Source organism: Rhipicephalus microplus, chromosome 6 (genome assembly GCF_043290135.1).
Source record: "Rhipicephalus microplus isolate Deutch F79 chromosome 6, USDA_Rmic, whole genome shotgun sequence".
NCBI classification, from domain to species: Eukaryota; Metazoa; Arthropoda; class Arachnida; order Ixodida; family Ixodidae; genus Rhipicephalus; species Rhipicephalus microplus.
Window position 1 is genome coordinate 75209402 of NC_134705.1, and position 22120 is coordinate 75231521.

The 22120-nt window shown below is 46.4% G+C and overlaps 1 protein-coding gene across 2 annotated transcripts; it reads left to right on the forward strand.

The window, feature by feature from the left end:
• Positions 1 to 10222: 10222 nt before the first annotated feature.
• LOC119168097 (uncharacterized) lies at positions 10223 to 17017 on the forward strand. 2 transcript variants are annotated; one of them, XM_037419514.2, is made up of 5 exons: positions 10223 to 10537; positions 13512 to 13648; positions 13726 to 13790; positions 16628 to 16714; positions 16816 to 17017. In XM_037419514.2, exons 1-5 carry the CDS (start codon positions 10406 to 10408, stop codon positions 16962 to 16964), a joined length of 570 nt encoding a protein of 189 aa, XP_037275411.2. In that variant the 5' UTR covers positions 10223 to 10405; the 3' UTR covers positions 16965 to 17017. The 2 variants fall into 2 exon arrangements, with proteins under 2 accessions (XP_037275411.2, XP_037275412.2); XM_037419515.2 differs by lacking the exon at positions 10223 to 10537 and adding an exon at positions 10999 to 11115.
• The last annotated feature ends 5103 nt before the right edge of the window (positions 17018 to 22120 follow it).

A 22120-nucleotide genomic window follows, 5' to 3' on the forward strand; every position in this document is an offset into this window, starting at 1 on the left:
CTGAAAAAATGACCCAACAAGCCCAAAAACATGTCATTCAACAAGCTTCGCTTGAAAACGTGCCTCACCTGTTATCTCACGCATGAAAACGCCTACGCAGCCGACGTTGACGAAAGCGACGAAAGCTTCTCGCTGTCAGTCATGCATGGGCTTGTCGCTGGGTGGATGGTGTTTATGACAGTACGGCTGAAGAAAAATAATCGCGTAAGGTGTGTTGAATAAATGGTTTTTATGTATAAAGAACATACCAGATATGGCATATAATTATTATTTTGTGAAAACAATTTTGTTGCATTGATTTTAACTGTTTTTTTTTTAGCTTGCGCCCTCTGACGTTTGGTGAGAGCACTAGTTCGTTACGTAGTCGTGACGCACTTCCTGAGGCCAGGTTTCGCGGAGTGCCCTTTCTTGTCTTTTTCTTTCTCTATGGCTAAGTCTGTAGTTAGGATAGCCGATGAACAAATACCGGAATTTAGAGAAATTTAGCGCGGCACTTGAAATGTCACCATACTGAAAGAAAAAACGCAGGCTATGCGAAAGACTAGCTTCATCTGAAAGGTACAGGGTTCTGTCGTCAGAAAAAGCTGTGACTTTCACGGCACTGCTGCCGGGAAGCGCAAGACCCCGGGCATGTGAATCCGCTTCTAGAGCACTCAAAAATAGCTCAAGGATTAGGACAATTAGAACAGGAGACAAGGGGCATCTCTGAGGGACCCTACGTGTAATAGAAAAGGCAGCACTCTCCCAATCATCTATAACTAGTGTGCTTTTTATACCAGAGTAGGTATGTCTAAATAATTCAACAAAAGTACCAGGAAAACCAAGGGCTGTGAGTACTTTACAAGTATACGTGTGCTCTAGTCGGTCAAATGCTTTCTCTTCGTCTAAAGACACAAGGAGACCACGCGCAGATCGCTACAGAGTATAGGCTATGATATCCTGAGTGGTAAAGAACAAGCTGTGTATTTTTCGTCCAGGCATAGATGAAGCCTGGTGATGACCCACCAGGGTGTTCAACAGAGGCTTCAAACGTTGAACGACCACCGTCGCGAATATCTTATAGTCAACGTTAAGAAGCGTGATAGGTCTCCAATCTTCAGTATTAACACAGGAAGCATCACCTTTTGGAATAAGCTCAATGCGTCTATCTCAAAAATTTGATAGAAAGACACCATCCTTGAAATATCGCCGGAAAACCACGGTTAAGGCAGTACCAAGCTCATTCCAAAATGACAAGTAAAATTCAACTGGAAAACCGTCTGGCTTAGGGGCTGTCCCCCTTTCATAGATTGTAGTGCTTCCTTTACCTCTTCGACTGATGGAGGGACGTGCAGAGAATCAGCAGCTTGTTGAGGAACGCGAGGCAAACCTCTAAGCATAGGCGGTATTATATCACAGTTTGTCCGCATGGCCGAAAATCACATTTCTTCAAAATGCGCCAGAAAGAGAGATCGATCACGCGTAGGAAGCGGCTGTGTAGGTGGTGTCTGCGTGGTCGTAAAAACAGGTGATTGTGACTGCCCGAAACACCATTGCCTCGCATAGCGTCGCACCTCAGGGTGTGCACAAGGGTTTTGCCTACAACGCCATGCTGCTGCCGCCAGAGACAAGGCGGCAATCAAACGCTGGAAGCGTTCACGTAATTCATGTTGCCAAGCTCGCATCAGCGGAGACAGCGTTTCAGCGCGCAAGGCGATGCGTAACTTTGCTGTGGTGTCGGCCAGCTCCACAGAAACGCGATGACAAAGTGAACGCCCTTCAATTGAGCAGTGAAGGCGCCACTGCGTTTTAAGCGCATCCCAATCAAATAAATCCGACGCAGCGAGTGAGGCGCATATTTCATGGGACAAATTTGACCAAGAGCACGTGTCCTGGAGGACGCAAACATCAAGACGCCATGGTTTCTCCGAGAAGGAAAATGGAATTTTCAGTTCTAAGAGAATCGGACGATGGTGAGAGATGTACACAGGCGAAGGTGGGATGGGTGGAACGCGTAAGTCGGAGACAAACGTCTCTAAAGCGTGTGGAATATAAGCCTGGTCGAGTCTGCTGGAGGATGGTCCGCGGCGCCATGTCCAAACAGAAGTATTCCCGTGCATGACATTATGCGCAACCAGCAATGAAAAATGCTGGACAAGGCGTCGCAGCTCACGTGAATTCCTAGCAGACCGACCCCGGCCAGGACCTTGTACATCGCATCGCGTATTTAGCACACAGTTAAATTCTTCAATTAGAATTACATGACGACTGTCTAGAAAAAAAACATCCAAATTTCGAAAAAAATTATTAGACTGTCCGGTTTGTGCAGGCGCATACACACATAGTATCCTCGCCCCGCCGCGGTGGTCTAGTAGATAAGGTACTCGGCTGCTGACCCGCAGGTCACGGGTTCAAATCCCGGCTGCGGCGGCTGCATTTCCGATGGAGGCGGAAATGTCGTAGGCCCGTGTGCTCAAATTTGGGCGCACGTTAAAGAACCCCAGGTGGTCGAAATTTCCGGAGCCCCCCACTACGGCGTCTCTCATAATCATATGGTGGTTTTGGAACGTTAAACCCCACAAATAAATCAATCAAACACATAGTATCCTCATTCGAAAAGAAGAGTAGGTACAATCTAGAGCCATAATTCTCCCGAACGCCGTAATAAACAACGTGGTGACCTCTCAATAAAGCCCGATTAAATATATTTATTTATTTATTTATTTTATTTATTTAAATACCCTAAAGGCCTCGAGAGGCAGTACATAGGGGGGGATACTGTTAAAAACAAGGTATACATCAATTCATATAAAAGGACCGCACACAGCGATCAGACATAACTAGGTAAAAGGTACATTTTACGACAAGGATGTAACACATGGCTCATTTCACATCTCCAGTACATTTCAATTCCAGGAATCCGCATGGCACTAGTTCTACATCGTTTCGCTGGTACACAAGATATAACAACAGGGTAAGATATAGTAGCAGTAGACATATTACACATCAAGAAATGTGCGCAGCACTGATTGGAATGCAGACGGATCATTTATCATCACAATCTCGCTGGGAAGCTCGTTCCACTCGGTTACAGATAACACCAGAGGGGAATTTTGGTACTTTTTGGTCCTAGAAAATATGGACGACACTTTACGAGCATGGTCAGTGCGATTGGACACATAATGGGCCGGAAAAATATGAGCGCATGAAAAAGGTGTAATACCATGATACAGAGAGTGAAAAAAGGTCAAGCGGAAGAATTTACGACGAGTGCTAAGTTCTGGAAGATTAAGAATCTGTTTTAATGCTGAGACACTTTGGTATGGCGAGTACGAGTGCAAAATGAAGCGGGCAGCCTTGTTTTGAATAGATTCAATACAGTCGGACAGTATAGCTGTGTGAGGGTTCCAAATAATTGAAGCATAATCGAGGGTTGCACGGATGAGGGAAGTGTAAGCGCGAAGTCTAGTTTCATGGTTTGCGAGATATAAACGGCGCTTAAGAAAGCCAAGTTTTTTTAGTGCCTTGTTTGTTACGTGTTCAATATGCATGGCCCAGTTTAAATCAGAAGTAAATATCCCACCAAGATACTTGAAAGAAAAGGTTCGTTTAATATCCAAACTGCATAACATGTATCGATTTAATGGAGTATTTGGATTTGAAGAAAATGACATGACCTTTGTCTTATCTGTATTAATTTCCATTTTCCGCGTGTGGCACCATTTAGCCAGGGTATTTAGATTGCTTTGCAAAATAGCTACGTCATCAGTGCATGTGATCTGTCTATAAATTATACAGTCATCGGCAAACAGTCGAATTGTGGAAGTTATATTGTTCGCAATGTCATTAATATATATCAGGAATAATAAAGGCCCTAAAACTGATCCCTGAGGTACTCCTGACCTAACGACACAGGAACTGGAGAGATTATTATTTATATTTACTTTTTGAGAGCGACCAGATAGAAATTCCTGAATCCAGCGGATAGTTTTTATGTCTAACTTTAGGCAGTTTATTTTTTGGATGAGCCGTATGTGGGGAACACGGTCGAAGGCTTTAGAAAAGTCGATAAATACAGCATCTGTGTAAACAGATTTGTGCAAAGAGTCATGTAAATCCGTAGATAATTCAAATAACGGTGTCTGGCAAGACCGCCTGTACCTGAACCCATGTTGATTTTCGAATAACACTTTATTAGTATTAAGATGTCTCATTATGTGGGAGTAAATTATATGTTCGAGAAGTTTACAACAAACTGATGTGAGTGAAATCGGGCGGTAGTTTCTTGGACTTGAGGGATCACCAGATTTATAAATGGGTTTAACGTGACCAGATTTCCAATCGTCAGGGACGCACCCAGAATCAAGCGATTGCTGAAAAATTAAGGACAATAAAAACGATGATACGTGACTAGTTAATTTCAGTAGTTTTGAGCTGATGCCGTCAGGTACAGGGCTGGACCGAAGCGGAAGTCTAGCAATTGCACGTGATACACCTACTTCCGTTACGATAATGGGCTCGCTTGGGCAAGTAATTGGAGTAGGAGTGACGGAACAGGACTCGTCAAGAGGTGGTTCGTCTGAAAAAACTTCGCTAAAGACATTGTTAAAACCTCAGCACATTCAGAGCCTAATGATGCCTACTTCCGTAAAACGAGTTGTAGCGAAAGAAAACTAGCAATATAGGTTAAACTTTTCTTTAAAAGCCCTAACGTCGGATAGTGAACAGAAATTTGTTTCCTGCAGGCACAAAACATCACAATTTGCAGCACGGGCTACACTAATCACCTCGGCCTGCTTTACCGGACTGCGAAAACCTTCTACGTTGAAGGAAATAATATTCAATGTGGTAGCCATCGTAAACAATAAAGACAAATTTGGATACTAGACTCACAGTTCTGACAGACGCGGGAGAGGGTGCCCCGCAAGCAGCTCAATCACTTCTTACGACCAGGCGACCCACCGGAAGCGCGGTGCTTCCGGGTCCGCATCGAAGTCCGCAGGGGACTTCTGTCTCTGCTGGGGGCCTCCGAGTCGCTGCTGGATACTCGGTGGCGCTTGGTGCCGAGGCTCTTGAGCGAATATGGCACAAATTTGTCTAAACTGCCCAGGCTGATCTTGCTTGGAGTGCTTGCTGTCGGTGTCTATCTGCAGGGCCGTGTCACTCCTAGTGCTGCTCGAGTCCTCGTTGATGGAAACCTCGTCACCTTGGGACAAAGTCTCTTCAATAATAGAAGGACTAAAAGAAGCCTGGCAGCCATGAGGTTAGCATCAGATATCCCGTCATCATCTGTGACGCGTTCACCGAGAGACGCCTCCTCTGGCGAGGGCTTGGCCTGTGGTTCTGCGGGAATCACCACTGGTCGTGGGCCGCTAGATGGATCATCCGCACCTTGAGGTGCTGCCTGGTCGGGGCTGGCTGAAGACGCTGCGGGCGTTTGGTGTGGCGTCTGGTGTGGCGTTGTGATGCACCCAACTTCGTCCTGGCAAATATTCGGGCCTGGCGTCAATGATACGACGTCCTTATTCTTGCCTGGTTGAAGTGGCGGGTAATTCTTGGAGGCCACTTCGAAACACGACGGCCTGATGGTGCAGGCGACGGTGGCATGCGGGTCACCACCACGGCGACACGGCAGCGAGCAGCCCTTTCCTTCGTGGCCGTAAACACCGCACCTTCGACAAAACGTAGCTGTGCAATTCATGCGGAAGTGCCCACTGTCTCCACATCGACGGCACACTCACTGGATCCCTTTATAGTCACAGGTTACTCGATGGCCTGCGACCTTGAGGTAGTTGGGCACCGGGCGACGATGTCTTCATTTCTATACGGACGAATCGCGTCCCAGTGGTCACGGTTAGGCGCGACCCCATGAGTCCTCTGCTGATGTGCAGCACCTTCCCGCAGGGAGACAATGCTTGCGCGAGGACCTCGCTGGGGACGCGGCATGACAAGAACAAAACGGTGAGTTGAGTGACTTGGGGTCCCAAGGGTACGACAGCAACGCGCTCTCCTTTGATGATGAGGTGGGACGCGTCGACGATTTGAGCCAGAGCGGCCTCACTGTTAACGGTGACTTGGTAATTCTGGCCTCCAAAGTGCTGTAGACAGTAGTCCTCTTCGATTCCTACTATTGAAGACGTCGCGTCTACGACGTCTTCGGGACTAGTCTCCTCGGGGACGACTACATCGAGGGCTAGCGCCTTCTTCGGGGGCTGGCTTGCCATTAGGACGTCGGCCAGCCCAGGGACGCCCTGAGACGCTAACGACGACAACGAGGGAAAACGGCCGATGCTCCTTATAACTGCACCCGTTCGTCCCTCGTAACCGTTGTAGCATGTAACAAGTATAAAATTTTGACCTCCAAGGTGGTACCGGTGAGAGATGTCTTCTGTGCGTTGTTTAACAATAAAAAATAGTGCTCAATGTACATGCAAATGGCTGCTAATGGGGAATGAGAGACAGCAGCATTCGGCTTTTAGTTAACGCGCACGCTGCGATCACCATTAGCAGCCATTGGCATGTACGTTGAGCACTATCTGACAAGAAAGGGTTGCTGTGTTATACTCGCTGGGTCTAACTTTCTTAGTTTTAGAAAGGTTTAGCGAGCGTTGAGCCGCAGTGCCATGAGTACAATGAACTAGTATATACCTTGAATGAACTCGAGGTGGTTAAAGGTGGGAAGCAGATACGAAGCGCAAGCCGTAAGAAAGCAAAAGCCGAATTTTCCTGTCTCTCATTTCCCATTAGCAGCCATTGACATGTACATTGAGCACTATTTGACAGGAAAAGGTTGCTACGTTATACTCGCTGGGTGGAACCTCCTCGGTTTTAGAAAGGTTTAGCGAGCGTTGGGCCGCAGTGCCATGAATACAGTGAACTAGTATATACCATGAACTCGAGGTGGTTAAAGGTGGGAAGTAGACCCGAAGCGCAATCCGTAAGAAAGAGTGCGTGTGCCACCTCTCGTTTAGTCCTTGGAATGTCCGTTGGATGGCGGTGCTTCTACATGGGGAATATATGATGAAAAGATGCGAGATGGTGGTACTTGGAGTGTTGAATAGATGGACGAACGGACACACAGACAGATGCATGGATGGGTGCATGAACGGACGCAGGAGCGGATGCAAGGACGAACGCAGGGACGGACGCACGAACAGACACACACACGGATGGGCGGATGGACGCATGGACGGCCACACAGACGGACACATGGACGGACGGAAGCAAGAACGAATGAACGGACGAATGCTTCACCCCGCTCTCCATCATTCACTCCGTGGATATGCTGCCAATTTTTTCCATTGCAATCTGTTAGCATATATCATACAACGTCATAGCTCCGACGAAAATACGTCAGCGGAGCCGTGGTGGACGCCGGCATAAAACACTTAGTGTTGAAAAAATAACTAACATAAGCATCATTCGTTAGGTTTTTGTTCGCTTTCTTCGCTGCACTATTTCTTTCGTCATGTTGCGAACCGAGCCCACGTTTCTCAAAACATGTGAAGTATTCTTCAGTCTTTCAAATAATCATTGTACGATTAGTTGCTTTGCAATGCCAAGAAGAGTTGCCCAAGCCAAAAAATACGTGAACAGAAAGCGCTGCCGATGTGCGAGAGATCGACGATGGCGAGGCACCCGAGGTCGGAGGACAATATACTTCTGCGACGATGATAATAGATCTCGAGGCCTTACAGGATTGCAAGGACATCATGGTTACTTTCCACGAGATCCTCAACCATTATAGAAAAACTCGACGAAGTTACCCACCACCCCACATGCAGCTAGAGAGGTCTCGGGCATCTGATCTGAGGCATCTGCAGACCAGCACACTTGACAATCCATGACACCTGCATAGACTGTGTTCCTCGCTCCACCCGTCACCCGGAGGTCCGTGGTGCGGGCACCAGACAGCCGGCATGACGCACATGCTTTGGCAGTGTGAGTGCGGTGTTCGCCACCACTACTCGGACGAGCGTGATTGTACCCCAGGATGACGAGCTGAGCGGTGGCGAGCTGCCCTTCTCAGCCCACGTGCAGTGGGCCAAATCTGGGCTGTCCAGCGAGCGAGGGCTATCGCCGAGGGCATCTCACGATGCTCCGCAGGTGAGGGCTCCTGAAGCAAACGATATCTCGTTGAATCTTTTATGAAGTTGATTATCTGCGCACTTCCCGTAAATAATTAAAGATACCGACGGAAATTTACGCAGCTGCTCAATATCGTGTATGTATGACACCAAGCGTATCATTTCACTTCCAGTGATTAAATACGGAGGAGCCCATTTGGACATTGAACACGAGCATGCAGGCCAACGTTTGTTGCAAAGTGGGCGTGAAGCATGCTTTCACCGACAGTTGTATATTTTCACACGGTTATCTTATGACCGCAAAGGAAGGTAAATGGCATTTTACAAGTAGTTTCAATTTACGCGCAAAAATACTCTTTTTGCTTCGCACAACATCCACCCTCCTGGAGGAGAAATTTGTCTCAGACAGAAAGGAGCACATGGATATGAGCAGTCCCGATATGGCTCAGAAGTGTACTTTAGGGCGTTCTTGTAACCGCGATACCAATACTAATTTTATTTCTCTAGCGGAGAGATTTATGCATGCAAGTAACAATCACGCCAATACCTCGCCGTAAAGCAAAAACGTAGCAGTGTCATGCGGTGTTGAAGCGTGAAACTACGACAAACTTTCTTCAGCGTAGAAAGAGCGTTAAACAACTTTCTAGATAATTCAGATGGTGCATACACGCTGAACGAGGACATTATTTACATGAGTGACAATCGTGACAGCGCGGTCATCGTCGTGACGTCATGATTCGACGGTTGCTGTCTAACATAAATGTCATTTCGAGTAGCAAACTGCTTAGTTGTCTACTAGTTCTTTATTAGTTGTTTCGTCAGGAACGCACTACGTGTCACATTTACGTTTTTTAGGGCAGAAAGAAAGCATTCGACCTCCGGGTTGGGAATTCATGGCTCACCTCGGGGATTATAGAGAAATGCTAGCGCAAATTCAACAAGCGAGTGCCTGAAGGACAAGTTATTTACGAACCGCAGTGCCAGCGCTAATTGGACGAAGGTCTTGTGGTTGTAGGAAAAACTGAACGGACTGTTACCCCCGAAAATGCTCCTTCATAGACCATTCTTCACTGGTGCGTACTCCGTTTGCCGTTCCCATGTACATTGTAAATAACTAGACATATGCCCCTGCAAAACTGCCTAATTCTCCTGAGGCTTTCTCTATGCCTCTTTGAAGTGAGAAGAGAATTTGAAGGTCATGACACAAGAACTAACATACAACGATGCTGAAGAAAGTGCAGGCGGTCTTACTGGTTGAAATTGTAATGAAAATGCGAAGAAAGTAGAGTGGACGATTTCATTCCTCTTTGGCATCGCTGCATGTTAGTTCTCATCAGCGTTGTGTCTATCAATGTCTCTCTGCTTATGCAAGTAGGCCTTGTGTTTTGTTTTCGAGATATCCACACTGTGACGCGATGTGTACAACAGTAAATGAAGATGATCGACACCAGTTGGCTTCATAATTGAGTCATGGAATTGAAGTAGTATAAGGCCATTCTACTGTGCGAGATGCCAGTGTTGGTTGAAAAACACCAGAAGGCCAACGTTTCCGGAGCCTTCCTCCACGGTGTTCATCGTAATCATATCCTAGTTTTGCGACGTTTTACGTCACAAAACGATTATTATCGCTTGCAATAAATGGAAAGTAATTGGGTCCCTTGAGAAAATTATGGAGGGCTCCCTTGGTCTTGGAGTATTCGCGGCGGAGAACTTGGAGCAGTGGGGGAATGCGTTACTTTGCTGCTCATGCTGGACGTACATATAGGTGTTGCTGTAATACGTTTACTTCGTGAAGTAGCTGGAAAAATCTTCAACGTATTGTTTATAACCCGCAGCTGAGACAATCAACACGCGCTGTGCGTCACGGTGGGTCTAAGCTATTAAAAGGCGAACATATTCGCCGTTAATGCAGATAGAAGTTGGCACCCGGTGTTGGTCAGTTCTTGTCTTTTCTTCGTACTCGTCTTTTTTGCGCCTTACCGGCATCATCTCATGCAGCCTCGGTTTGACCACAATGGAGGACGGCGCGTGGTGGAACCACGTGCGAGTGCGGCGACAAAAGACAACGTGGCTGAAGTATTGTTCGGCGAGCTGAGAGGAGCGATCCTTCATTTTTTTCAGGGCTGCCCACACAATGGTCGAGTTGGTTTGAAAGCAGGAAAGTAAAATGTCTTCGCAGTGCAGCGAGGAGTTACCAGCGCTGCGCTAGAGCACTATAATTTTATGATGCACACATGCGATAGTTACTGAGCAATATTCATTACCACTCAGATATTCTGAAAGTCCTTCCCTTGGTCCAGCGTGTCTTCGGGCTTTTACCTGAACTGTGATATGCCACGATGAAACAGTCAAGCCCATACGCCATTGTTATGCTCGTTTTATGGGCTCTGTTATTTGCCTTATGTTTAAGCCCCACTGAAAGCTTCAATTTATTCTCCTTCAGGAAGAAAAAGGCTTACAATATACGAAAGGCAAGTCCATACGTCTTCCTATATTCGCTTTTTTGTTTTTATGTTTAGGCATTACACTAAAAAAAGCTCGCACTAAATAATTTTGTTTTACATTGACATGCTTAGAAGTGTCACGCTAGAAATGTAGTTTTTGTGCGTCTAAAAGTATTATGTTGTGAAGACCAGTTGTCCAAACGACCAAATGACATACAAACACAGTCTTCAGCATAGGTGACCGAAGTAGTAGGAATTGTGTCCGCTATTTTGTGCTGTATTTTTTCAAACTATGTAACTTGATCCGAATTTCTCCACAGATGAGTATGGTACGTAGACAAGATAAATATATTTTTCTAAGAACAAATAAAACACAATTTGAACACAACATGCGTTATACACCCAGTATGAGATCGTTCATTTTTTCGCGGTCGTATAACATTAGAAATTTTGTTATCCCATTTCACCCCTTCTTTGGCATAACATGTAAGTCACAGCAGATGAACAAAATTCAAGGCGTATAGCTGCTGCTCTGTGTGACTGTCATGCTGATGCGGACGTAAAACACATTACCTTTGAGTAACCACGGTACTCTAAAACTTCAGGTAATGTCTCATTTCTCTTAAAAACATAACTCACTCTATGGAGAAAAATATATCTATACGTGAAGGGGCCTTTGAGAGGACCAGCTGCAAAAACCTGCCATTTCTGAGCCACTGCTCTTGAATTATTCAGCTATGACAACTTCAGTGGCAAAACTGTTCGGCCGTGAATACTCGCGGTGTGCTGCGAGCTTTAGTGGACTCAAAAAGGTGGCTCTCAGTATTTGGGTCTTTAGAGAGCCGGTACTCTATAGCTGTCATTTCGGTACCGCTTTTCCCAATAATCATGACAACTTGTACAGTACAGTTTCTATATCTGCAACTGCTCACAAAGTTCTTCAGCCTTGGTTACTTCTAACCTGCTGTGAGGCTCGTGGGGTCGCTGAAAGAATGACGTATATGCATTACAGATTCAACATAAGAATGTTCAATTTTGTGAGACTAGATGGTGCTGAAAATTACGTAACCATATTTCTTTCTTCATGCATTGGTGCAGCACATAAACTTCAGATGGTGAAAACAGTAGACTGCGAAGTGATTCGGCAGTGTGATGGTCATGGGGACGAACACGCGTGTCGTTTTCTGCCTGAGTCTCCGCGGAGTGATACAATGTCCACGCTGAAATTTCGTTTAATCTCGCCGGACTATCTTACATTCAATGTTAGAAAAATTACTTGATGGAGAGATCTTTTTTTAGTGAGATTAAGTGAAATTTAATGTGAACATTGTGTGGCTCCATGGGCACTCAAACAGAATATGTCACACGTCTTCGTCAGCATAGCAATCACAGCATTACGAAAGTACAAAAAAGAAAAAAAAAACTCTGCATCAAGTATTTTATTTTTACGAGGTTGAACAGTTGACGGCCAGGAATCGAACTACTGCAGTAAGCGCTTGGTCTACAAGATGAAAGCAATGATGTCATGTTTTCCTGCATCGCCATTTTCAGAGAAAAGTCTTTGATTCGGACGAGAGTCTGCCTATCATAAGCTAAACTGTGAAAGCTCGTTAGAACTTCGATAACATTTAATATTTGTGAAACCTTACACCTTGAACCTTGACGCTTTTTCCTCCCGAAATTGATGACTAATAACCAACGTATGCTAAAGAGCGGGTGCACAGCCAGCGCAAAAAAAAAAAAAAAGGAGGCAAGTGACAGAGGAGTCAGAGAGTCCTTACCGTGACGTCACAAGAGCCGTAAACTGCATTAACGGGTCGCTGGTGCATATGTCTCCAGCTCACACAATCTAAATAAAAAAAGCTCCTAAGATCTCCCTTGACATGTGCCACGAACTTCACTAAAATATTGGTCGCATCCGCTTCATCATGTGTACGTATCCACGTCGCTTCCGATAAAGTTCAGTTGATAGTGAGCGCTCGTATGTCGTGCTTCTTTTATATTTTCGTATTTTCTTGCGAACCATGTTCATGAAATTATGTTTCGCCAACTTGCCAACATTAAGCTCCTTCTGCATACTTCATCTGTCTTTAACATAGCTCGCACTCAGTTTTCTTGGGTGTTCATAGACTTCGTTATGTGTATATGTGGAGCAGTCATGTACGTGTTTTCATGATAAATATATCTGATAAGTGTTGGAGTTCAACGCCTTAAAACCGCAACATGATCATAGTGGACGCTGTAGTGGAGGGCTTCGGTGATTTAGACCGTCTGGGGTTCCGTAACACGCACCTAAGTATAAGTACATGGGACTCAACTTGATTTCATCGTAAATGCAGCCGTCGTGGCCGGGATGCAATCATGCGACAGGATCAGCAGTCGAGCATCATAACCACTAGACCACCATGGCGGGCATGGAGTTTCGAGACGTTTGTAGCAGCGCAAATCGTTTAGAGAAATGTGCGTGTTCATTACGGTCCCATTCCTCTCTGTGGTTCCATTCTTCACTGGCGAACCAAACTGAGATGATATTCGTGCTATCTGAGTGTCTCCTGTGTTTTTCAAATTTAGTTTTTGTGGCACCATCTGTTCTTTTGTGTCGTAATGGGGAGGTTGTGAAAGCGTGACTCATACTATAATGAAGTAGTTCAAAGCTCGGGCACTTTAGTTGCTGATTATGATTTTCTTCCAAGGCGTCAAGCACAGTCGCACTTTACGCACACGCGCTCATTTATCTTCCACTTTTCCGTCCGACATGGTGGAGCAGAGGCGGAGGTGTTCAGGTGCTGACCCGAAGGACACGGGTTTCATCGCAGTCGCATTTAGGTGAAAGTGAAATGGTGAGAAGTACGTGTATGATGTGATGTCGGTACACGTTAAAAATCCCCAGGTGGTCGAAATTTTCGGAGCCCTTCACTACGGCGTCTCTCATAACCTTCTCATATAGTTTTGGGACGTAAAACTCCAGATATTTTACTGTTATTATTATTTCATCGTCCAGTTTTTTGACACCGAGGAACCGATTTGGACGTATACGACGAGCAAACGGGCTAATGTTTGGTGTGAAGTCGGCGTGACGAACAATGTTACCGAGAGTTCAGTATCTTTCAAACGATCGTCATACGACCGCAAAGGGAGGTAATACACATCAATGCTTACCCCTCCTGTTGGCTTCCACCACCGCGACTCATAGATTCATTATTATTTTTTCGTAGGACATCGGGCATCCTGGAGGGAAAACTTTCGGACAGAAAGAAACACATGGATATTAAGAGTCAAGGTATAGCAAAAACTGACTTGCTTTTGTTTTCTCAAATTTTTAAATTCCGTTTGCGCCTGTATCTCGGCGTTGGTCTGCCTCCGAGCCAAGCCTGCCACCAGGATTTTTTTTCAGGGCATCTATTATTTTTCTCCGGTAAAATACACCCCTTCATACGAATTTCAGGAGGGGGAGCTTGGGCACCCCCATCACATAGTTACGGGCTTGCTACAAGCGTTCCTTCCAGGAAGAGTAACGAATTTTTCACAGACACCCCATCAGCAGTCGCAATAGCCCTGGCCCTGCCAGACGACGGGAGAACAACAATATACAGTGACTCGAGATCGGCAGTCTGGGAGTTCGGTAGGGGCACCATCTCGGAACCAGCCTTTCGGATCCTGCGAAATATGGAGGTGCAACAACACACAATCATCTGGTTCCCAGCTCACACAGGACATATTGAGAACTCTCCATCCAACCTCCACGAGAAGGCCCACGGAGCTGCGCGAGGAGTCATCCAAAGCGTAAATACTGAACGGCGTGAAGACGAGCTTCTGGACAACAAAGATCCTCCAACGACGTAAAATGAGCTTTGCAAGAACTTTTATCTGAGGAGGCGAAAGTATCCGCCACCGCACAGTAAACTGAACAAGTCAGACTACTGCGGGTCTGGGCATATACCAGTCCACACTCTCGCACAAAATATACCCTGAAATTCAGACGTCAAACACTTCCACGCTTTGCTCAGACTTTGCCAGTTTAGATTATATGCGATGGCGGTGCCTTTCGTTACGGGCTAAAAACGTTACACCGTCAAAGTAGGATGCTGCGCTACGCAGTACGGATTTAAGGACGCAGCTACGGGCTATCCAACGAGCCCACGACGTGGCCGACAGGCTAGGCCTATCTGTGCCGACGCGGGAGTGGCCTGCTACGTGCTAGTTCACGCCCCGATGGACCTAAATAAAGTTTTTACATACCATACCACACCCCATTAGCACAAGTTCACACCGTTAAACCTTTCTTAAAATGTTTATCAGAACAATTAATGCGCAATAGGCGTCCTATTCGTAAGCCTGTACTATAGGTCAATAAAATTTGAAACTCACTCAGATTTATCAAGAAATATACTTTGCGCTTGAGGTTCACTTGGACTCAAACTCGGGAAACTTTTCTTCTACGTGACGCACTTGGACTCAGGCTCACTATATTGTTTCTCAACCGGAATCACTCAAGCTCGCGGCCCTATCTGAGTCTGAGAGAGCCAATGTGAATTGAGTGATGAGTGAGTTACCTGAGCTATTGCCGTGTCATACGCTTTTCACCGAACGTAGTGTGAAAGCGAGCCATTAAAATAAAATCACGGCTTATCCACGAAGTGAATGATAATGAATGTGCGACCGTAAATCACCCGTGAAATTGACCACTCAAGCATGTAAATGAGTGCCGGGTGGTGTACAGTGTGTATATTTATTGGTCTTAATTGGTATGTGTTGCTGAGTGGGAAATTTCGTTTTGCCTTTATTGTTACTGCTTTCTCGTGTCAGACCTAAACTGAAGTTGGCAAAGACGAGGTCTGCGCACGTTGTCCTGATGGTTTTTGGTTGTTTAAAATTATAGGACATGTATCGTAGAGCATATGGTGACGCCATTTACTGCACAAGCCAGTCTTTGTCCGTGATCATCATCGTCATCAGCGGGATCATGATCGTCACGGCGTATAGTAGGTACCTCGCATGTGCTGTGCTGTAATGACAGAAAGAGATTGCGTGGTCTGGAACGCGCTTGTTCTTTGTCGTCATAAGCATCATCGTCATCGTCGTCGCCAGTGGCAGCTACGGCGCACAACGCCAACGGACAAGCCTCGACCATAAGCAGGTTCACCCCTAAAAAAGAAGTGTTTTTAGTTCACAGTAGTAGAAATGAATGCAGATAGCAGTTTCAGTATTGAGCATTGACTATTCACGCGGAAGAAACGTACCAATAGAACGTGCACTTTTGCGTGGTATCGTAAACAAATACCACGTCTACGGGGTGGTATTCACTTATTTTTCACCTGCACTTTTTTTAACGGGAAAGTGTTTCTCTGCTAGGTTGGCCAAAGCGCCCACCCAAAAGTCACCCGTCTCACGCAGCCACGTGACCTCACTCAAAAATGGCGTCAGCACCTACCTGCAGGCGCTGCGGCTTAGGACATTGAAATTCCTGCTGTCAAGTCGATTCAAATAAAATCAGTCCTTAATTTTGAACTAGAATTGGAAAGACCCTCGGGCGAAAATTTGTTATAAAACTACTTGAGAGCACCTGAGGGCCCGTGTGCATAACATCACCAGTTCTGAAATCTAGGCTTTCGACAAGTAAACTGAGCCAAACTAAATGATTTCGTGTTGTCGCCTCCTAAGAATATGCTTAGGGCTCCTCCACAAGTTTTGTCAGTGATTACTTTCTCGCCTAGCAGGAACGCACGACCTTCGTTTCTCGCCACTTCACATGCAACTTGGCTGCCATGCAACTGAGTTGAGCCCCTCCATCCCTGACTCTGATTTGGCATGACTTGTACAGGTGTATTTATGTCCTTCACTCAACGAACGTCTAGCTGCATGCATACTTTTCGAGTAGATGAAACGCTTGCTAATAATTTATTGCTTCTAGACTAGCTTCAAGAGCTGTGATTACTTTACCGAAGTGGCCGCTGCTAGGTGTAAAACCCATTTGAGGATTAAACAGGGAGTTGTTAGAGCAGAATTGTGCGTGTGCAATGAGTTGTTGATGAAATACGCAATCACGCACTCTATATCACGGTAAAGATATCGTTATGCAAGTGCACTGCGTTTACCTGCTTTGTACTTACTTTTCAGATGGAGTATACACACTGCATGAGGACATAATTTACATGAACCAAAACGGCAGCTGCGCTGTAATCATGGTAACGACAGCTTTTGGAGGTTGGTGTTCACGGATTTTGACATTCTCAGCGCTTGAGCGTTATCGACAAGGTATTGTGGTGTTCCAGTTGGCTTACGATGTTCACAACTTTTCTCTTCAGGGAAGCAATCAACGTTCGATCTACGGGTGCGGAATTCGTCGATCGCGTGGGGACCTACTGAGAAATGCAAGAAACACTTCAAAAAGCACGAAGCTCAAGGGCAGAATATTTATCAACCGCAGTGCCAGCGCATACTCACCTATAATTAAGTGGCTGGAATAAAGTGGACCCGACTGTGAATAAAATCAATACAAAGGTTGAATAGTGGGTGCTTTGTTTCAAAGATAGTTACCCGGTAACCTGTTCTGAAAGGGACAGGAAAAAAACCGCCAGTCTGTAGAGCAAAGCCGGATTTCTCAGCAAGAAAAGCTTCTTAGTTGCCGAAAAGTTCGTCCTGGTCCTGGGTTAGAACCTGGGACGATCGCCTTTCCAGGGTGGTCGCTCTACCAGTAGAGCGACCTGAACCGTGGACTACATATTGAGCCTCGGTTAAACCTAAGCTCGGACAAATGAGTTGGAGTCACCATACCACCAAAAGATATATACTGTAAGAAGGGGCTGCGTACGTGCAATAACGTCAGAGGAACGATCACCGACTCTATTCTAGATGAGCATTGCATGATTGTGCCTGAAGCGCAGCATATGCACACCAATGTACTTCTTTAACAGTATCGCGGGAGCGCTGAAAACGGGGTATGGCAGCGTCTAATGATTCTCAAAAGGCAGAAAGTTCTGCCGATGATGCTCAAGTGTGCAAACTACCCTGCAATGTGAGCGTCGTCTGCTACGCTGTTTACTTCAGCATACCTGTAGGTAATCTTTAACTAAATATGCAGCGCAGTACAACGGACCACGTTGGAGAAATGGTCAAGGGTATTCACATGTGCGCTGTGCGCAGCACCGCGTCCGCCCAATGTACACACCGAGGAAGTGGTATGCGATACACGACATTCGTGATGCAGTGCTCAATCTGCACACGGAGACGGTGAACAAGAATCCACCCCATAATCAAAAAACGATGCTGCCACAGAAATACGAGATATTGTTAATGAAAATATAAAATCTCCTTGGAATACAGCAAGTTTACGACGCATGCGACTGCATAGGCTGGACCCGTCTCATCGACATTCGCGATTTATGACAACGTTTAGCAACAGGCTGCTATGATATAAAGTACTTACAAATCGCTCAGTTAACTTATATAGCATTGTCTGGTTGGTTCAAGAGTCACTGCGACGTAATAAAACATCATTAGAAAGAAATGCTGGGGCATGTTCAAAGCAACGCTATCTTAAAGACACTCGCAAGTTCCAGTCGGAAATATTTGGAACAGTGACAGCGTTCAATAGGTTGCGACCGCGATGAAGGATGATAGTATAAACGAACCTTCCTGGCCCTCCAGCTGCTGGTGATACGGCATCACAACCGATTGGAGCACCTGCGCTCCACAGTCCTCCGCGAGCTCCATGACAGCACCAACCGGGGTCACCTTGGTGTCTCTCGCACATAAAACCATGTGCGCCGCCGCTTCTATTGGCCTGGCCTTTCCCGCTCTGTACGTCATTATGTCAACGCTTGTGAAATTTGCCAGCGCCGCAAGAAGCCATCGGGACTCTCTGCCCGGTATCTTTAGCCCATCGACATCCCATCGGAGCCCTTCTACCGTGTTGGTTTGGACCTACTCGGTCCCTTCCCAACATCCGTCCCCGGAAACAAGTGGGTTGCAGTTGCTACAGATTACGCGACCCACTACGCAGTTACGCGAGCCATGCCAACAAGCTGCACTACAGGCGTTGCTGTCTTTCTACAACACGATCTCATTTTAGTGCACGGAACCCCTCGTCACTGCTGACAGACCGAGATGGTACGTTCCTTTCGAAAGTGGTTGACGATATCCTGCGTTCCTGCTCTACCCAACATAAGCTCACGACATCGTACCACCCCCACACAGACGGGCTTACAGAACGTTTAAACCACACCCTGATGGACATGCTGTCGAAATACATCTCGGCCGACCATCGTGATTGGGACCTTGCACTACCCTACGTGACGTTCGCGTACAATTACTCCCGGCATGACACTGCTGGGTACTCGCCATTTTACCTTCTGTTTGGACGCAAACCAACATTGCCTTTGGATACCTTCCTGCCAGCCGCTGCGCAGTCTACTTCTGAATATGCACGCAACGCTATTGCCTGAGCTGACTCTGCACGTCAGCTTGCCCGCAGCAGATTAACGGCGTCCGAAGACTCGCAGAAGCATCGTTACGACGAGCGTCATCACGACGAACACTTTCCGACAGGTTCCCTCGTTCTTCTTTGGTCCCCCACACGACATGCAGGCCTTTCAGAGAAGCTTCTCTCTCGTTTCACGGGCCCATACCACGATCTCAGACAAGGGATTGATTTGTGGGGTTTAACGTCCCAAAACCACGATATGATTATGAGAAGGCAAGACAAGATCTCAGACAAGGGATTGAAACTACATATGAAATTGTTCTTGATGATTCATCAACCTCTTCTGCTCGGCTGTCCCGAGACGTCGTCCACGTATCAAGGCTCAAGCGTTATCACACTGCTACTGCTGTGGCCCCATAAGCTAGCCGGGTGGGCGCTTTTGCCGCCGGGGGTTGCGTTACGTGGTTTCAGCTCACTGTAGCAAGGCATAGTGGGACATATCCAAAAAGGTCGCCTCCGACCGAGAGTGAAGAAGTTGACGTTGTTGGTGAGCTGTGTTGTGGCTGCGGACTGTCTATTGTTATTTCCACGTAACACTATTATTCATGAGCCCCGCACTACAGCAGGCCTCATAAATGGCTCGTAAATCCAATAACATATATACATTTAAAGTGAGCACTCGTGATACAGAATGCAGTACGCTCACAGTTAAACAATTTTGTGTAAGCAGCAAGGAACAAATGTAACAATTACTGAACATGCTGAGAGGTCCAACCAATATAGCACTTCACGATCAGGATCGCTACGATAGTATCTCTGTGGTTGTGTTTATTTTTCGCTTAGCGGTGTCTGAATTAACAAAAAGAGGCGCTGGGTGAACACGGATGTAATTTGCGTGGGAGCATAATGCTGCATAAACGTTGAAGCGTGCAACAGTAGTCAGAAGGAGCTCTCAGCGCAGTTACGAGGCTGAAAAGTTCACTTACATAATTTAAATTTGCATGTAGCATAAATAGAGCGTTTTTCAAACCTAGAAAAAGTGCTCCCCTAAACTAGAGGCGCCTAACCTTTATGAGAAGGTATCTAGAAGCACTCAAATTATTATTAGCGCTTCAGAATGCACGTTTTGATGCTGTGTGGCAAATGATTATGAAGATGGGGGTTCTGAGGTGAGAACAGGTGACCGTTTTTAAATGGTGAAATTATGAAGTATAAATGTATGTGAGAAATATCACTTTCACGAGACGCCTACTCACACACAGCTATAAAGGTGCGTTTACGCTAGAAAGACAATACAGCAATTTTGGTATGAGGGCTGTCTTAAGGAGTATCTTTTTTCTTGTCGTCGGCCAATGTACACTGCAAAGACACGAGCAGTCCGCCGGTGGTCGTTCGAAAGCCTCGCCCGCGGCTTGTCGTGCTGACAGTCTTTCGTTGGCCAATTCTGTAGTCACACTGAGGGCACACGCAGCGACACCGACTAAACTTGCACACATGCACCTCATTTTCAGCCATGGTCCCCGCTGTGCCATTGTTACTCTTCAGCTCTTAGGCGCAGCCCCCGCCATAATCCATGGTAACGAGGGACGGGGTTGGGAATGCACAATAGGGTAACGAAGAAAAGACTTCCACTGAAAGCTCGAGCTGCCTATTCAGGCGCCACGGAAGCCTCGAAGAGGGCATTGTTAACTCATGCAAGATTGCCCCCTTCGTGGTCGTTTGAAGTAAGGACACGGGGCAAACTTTCGCTCAGCCGCCGATCGTCCGAAGACACGCCAACGATAGGTCTGCGGATGGGTTTTGCTGGGGTTTTTGGTCACTCATCATGTTACACTACAATGAAATGCTGTCTTTTGAGGCGTCGTCGGCCTAGCGTGACGACCATGGGGTCTGGTGACTTCGTAGGCGGGCGACTGTTCGGGATGGTTTGCCTCTGCCTAGTGTTTTCATCGGGGTCGTGTAAGTGTCGTGTCGCTCTAGTGTAAACGTGCATTAAGCCATACTCATTGATCAGATACGAGATTGTCGTGCTATGATTTAAGTTTGAACATCTTTGCACGCTATTAACACCAAAGGTTAGGTTTTAGCACGAAAGTGTTTTATGCTGGGGTCCAGAAAGACATCACTGACGTATTTCTGTCATGGAAATGATGTCAAAAAATTGCAGACGATGAGACGGAAAGGAAAAAAAAATTGGCCCCGTATTTGCACGTTCCTACAAATGTCGTCGAAAAATGAGTCTTGCGGGTGGAGAGAGTGAACAAGACATTTATTTGATGTTCTGTGCAAGATAATCGGTGAGTGGTATTCTGAAGGCGCTGCGTTAGAGTGCCTCGAGCGTGCAGTGGAGGCGAACGAGCGCATCAAGTCACGCCACACGTCAGACATGAGCGTCATCTGGCAGTTTTCTTGGAAAACGAAGCGCGTGACTCTGAGACGGGTGTGCGCGCCTGTCTCAGAGGTGATAGGGTGTAGAACGCAAGGCGACGGGTAGGTGCCACCACCGTCTTGTCTTAGCAAAGCGTTGGAAACACTCCCCGTTCCGTGCAAGCGTTGCATGGTCAGCGCAGCGTGATAAGCGCTATGGTCCTTAAAATTGCTTATGTATGCCTTTTCTTGTAAAAGACGCACATGCAGAATATATACGTGTTGTTATGGTGCCCCAGGCATGCGCGATAATTGCTTTTTAATTGACAATCGCACAAGTATGAACACTAAATCTTGAGTATCATTGGTGGGCGCTGCGGATGGGGCCGGCCGTTTTAAGTACCCGATGCCATTAAGAGCGGACAAACAGACAAATGTACAGACAGACAGACAGACAGACAGACAGACAGACAGACAGACAGACAGACAGACAGACAGACAGACAGACAGACAGACAGACCGACCGACCGACCGACCGACCGACCGACCGACAGACAGACAGACAGACAGACAGACAGACAGACAGACAGACAGACAGACTAAAATTTTTGCATCGACGGTCACCAAAAAAGAATATTGCCTTTAAAAAAAGCTTACATATACGGGAGTAAAGTCCTCGACCTGTCCGTCCGTAACAACAGATGATGGGCACAATATCTACTGCGCCATTGTTACAAAAGAACCTTTTATATTTCATCTTTTCCGTTCAGCACTCTTGTCGCCCTCTGGGCGCACTGTAGGGAAGCTATGTATCATGCAGT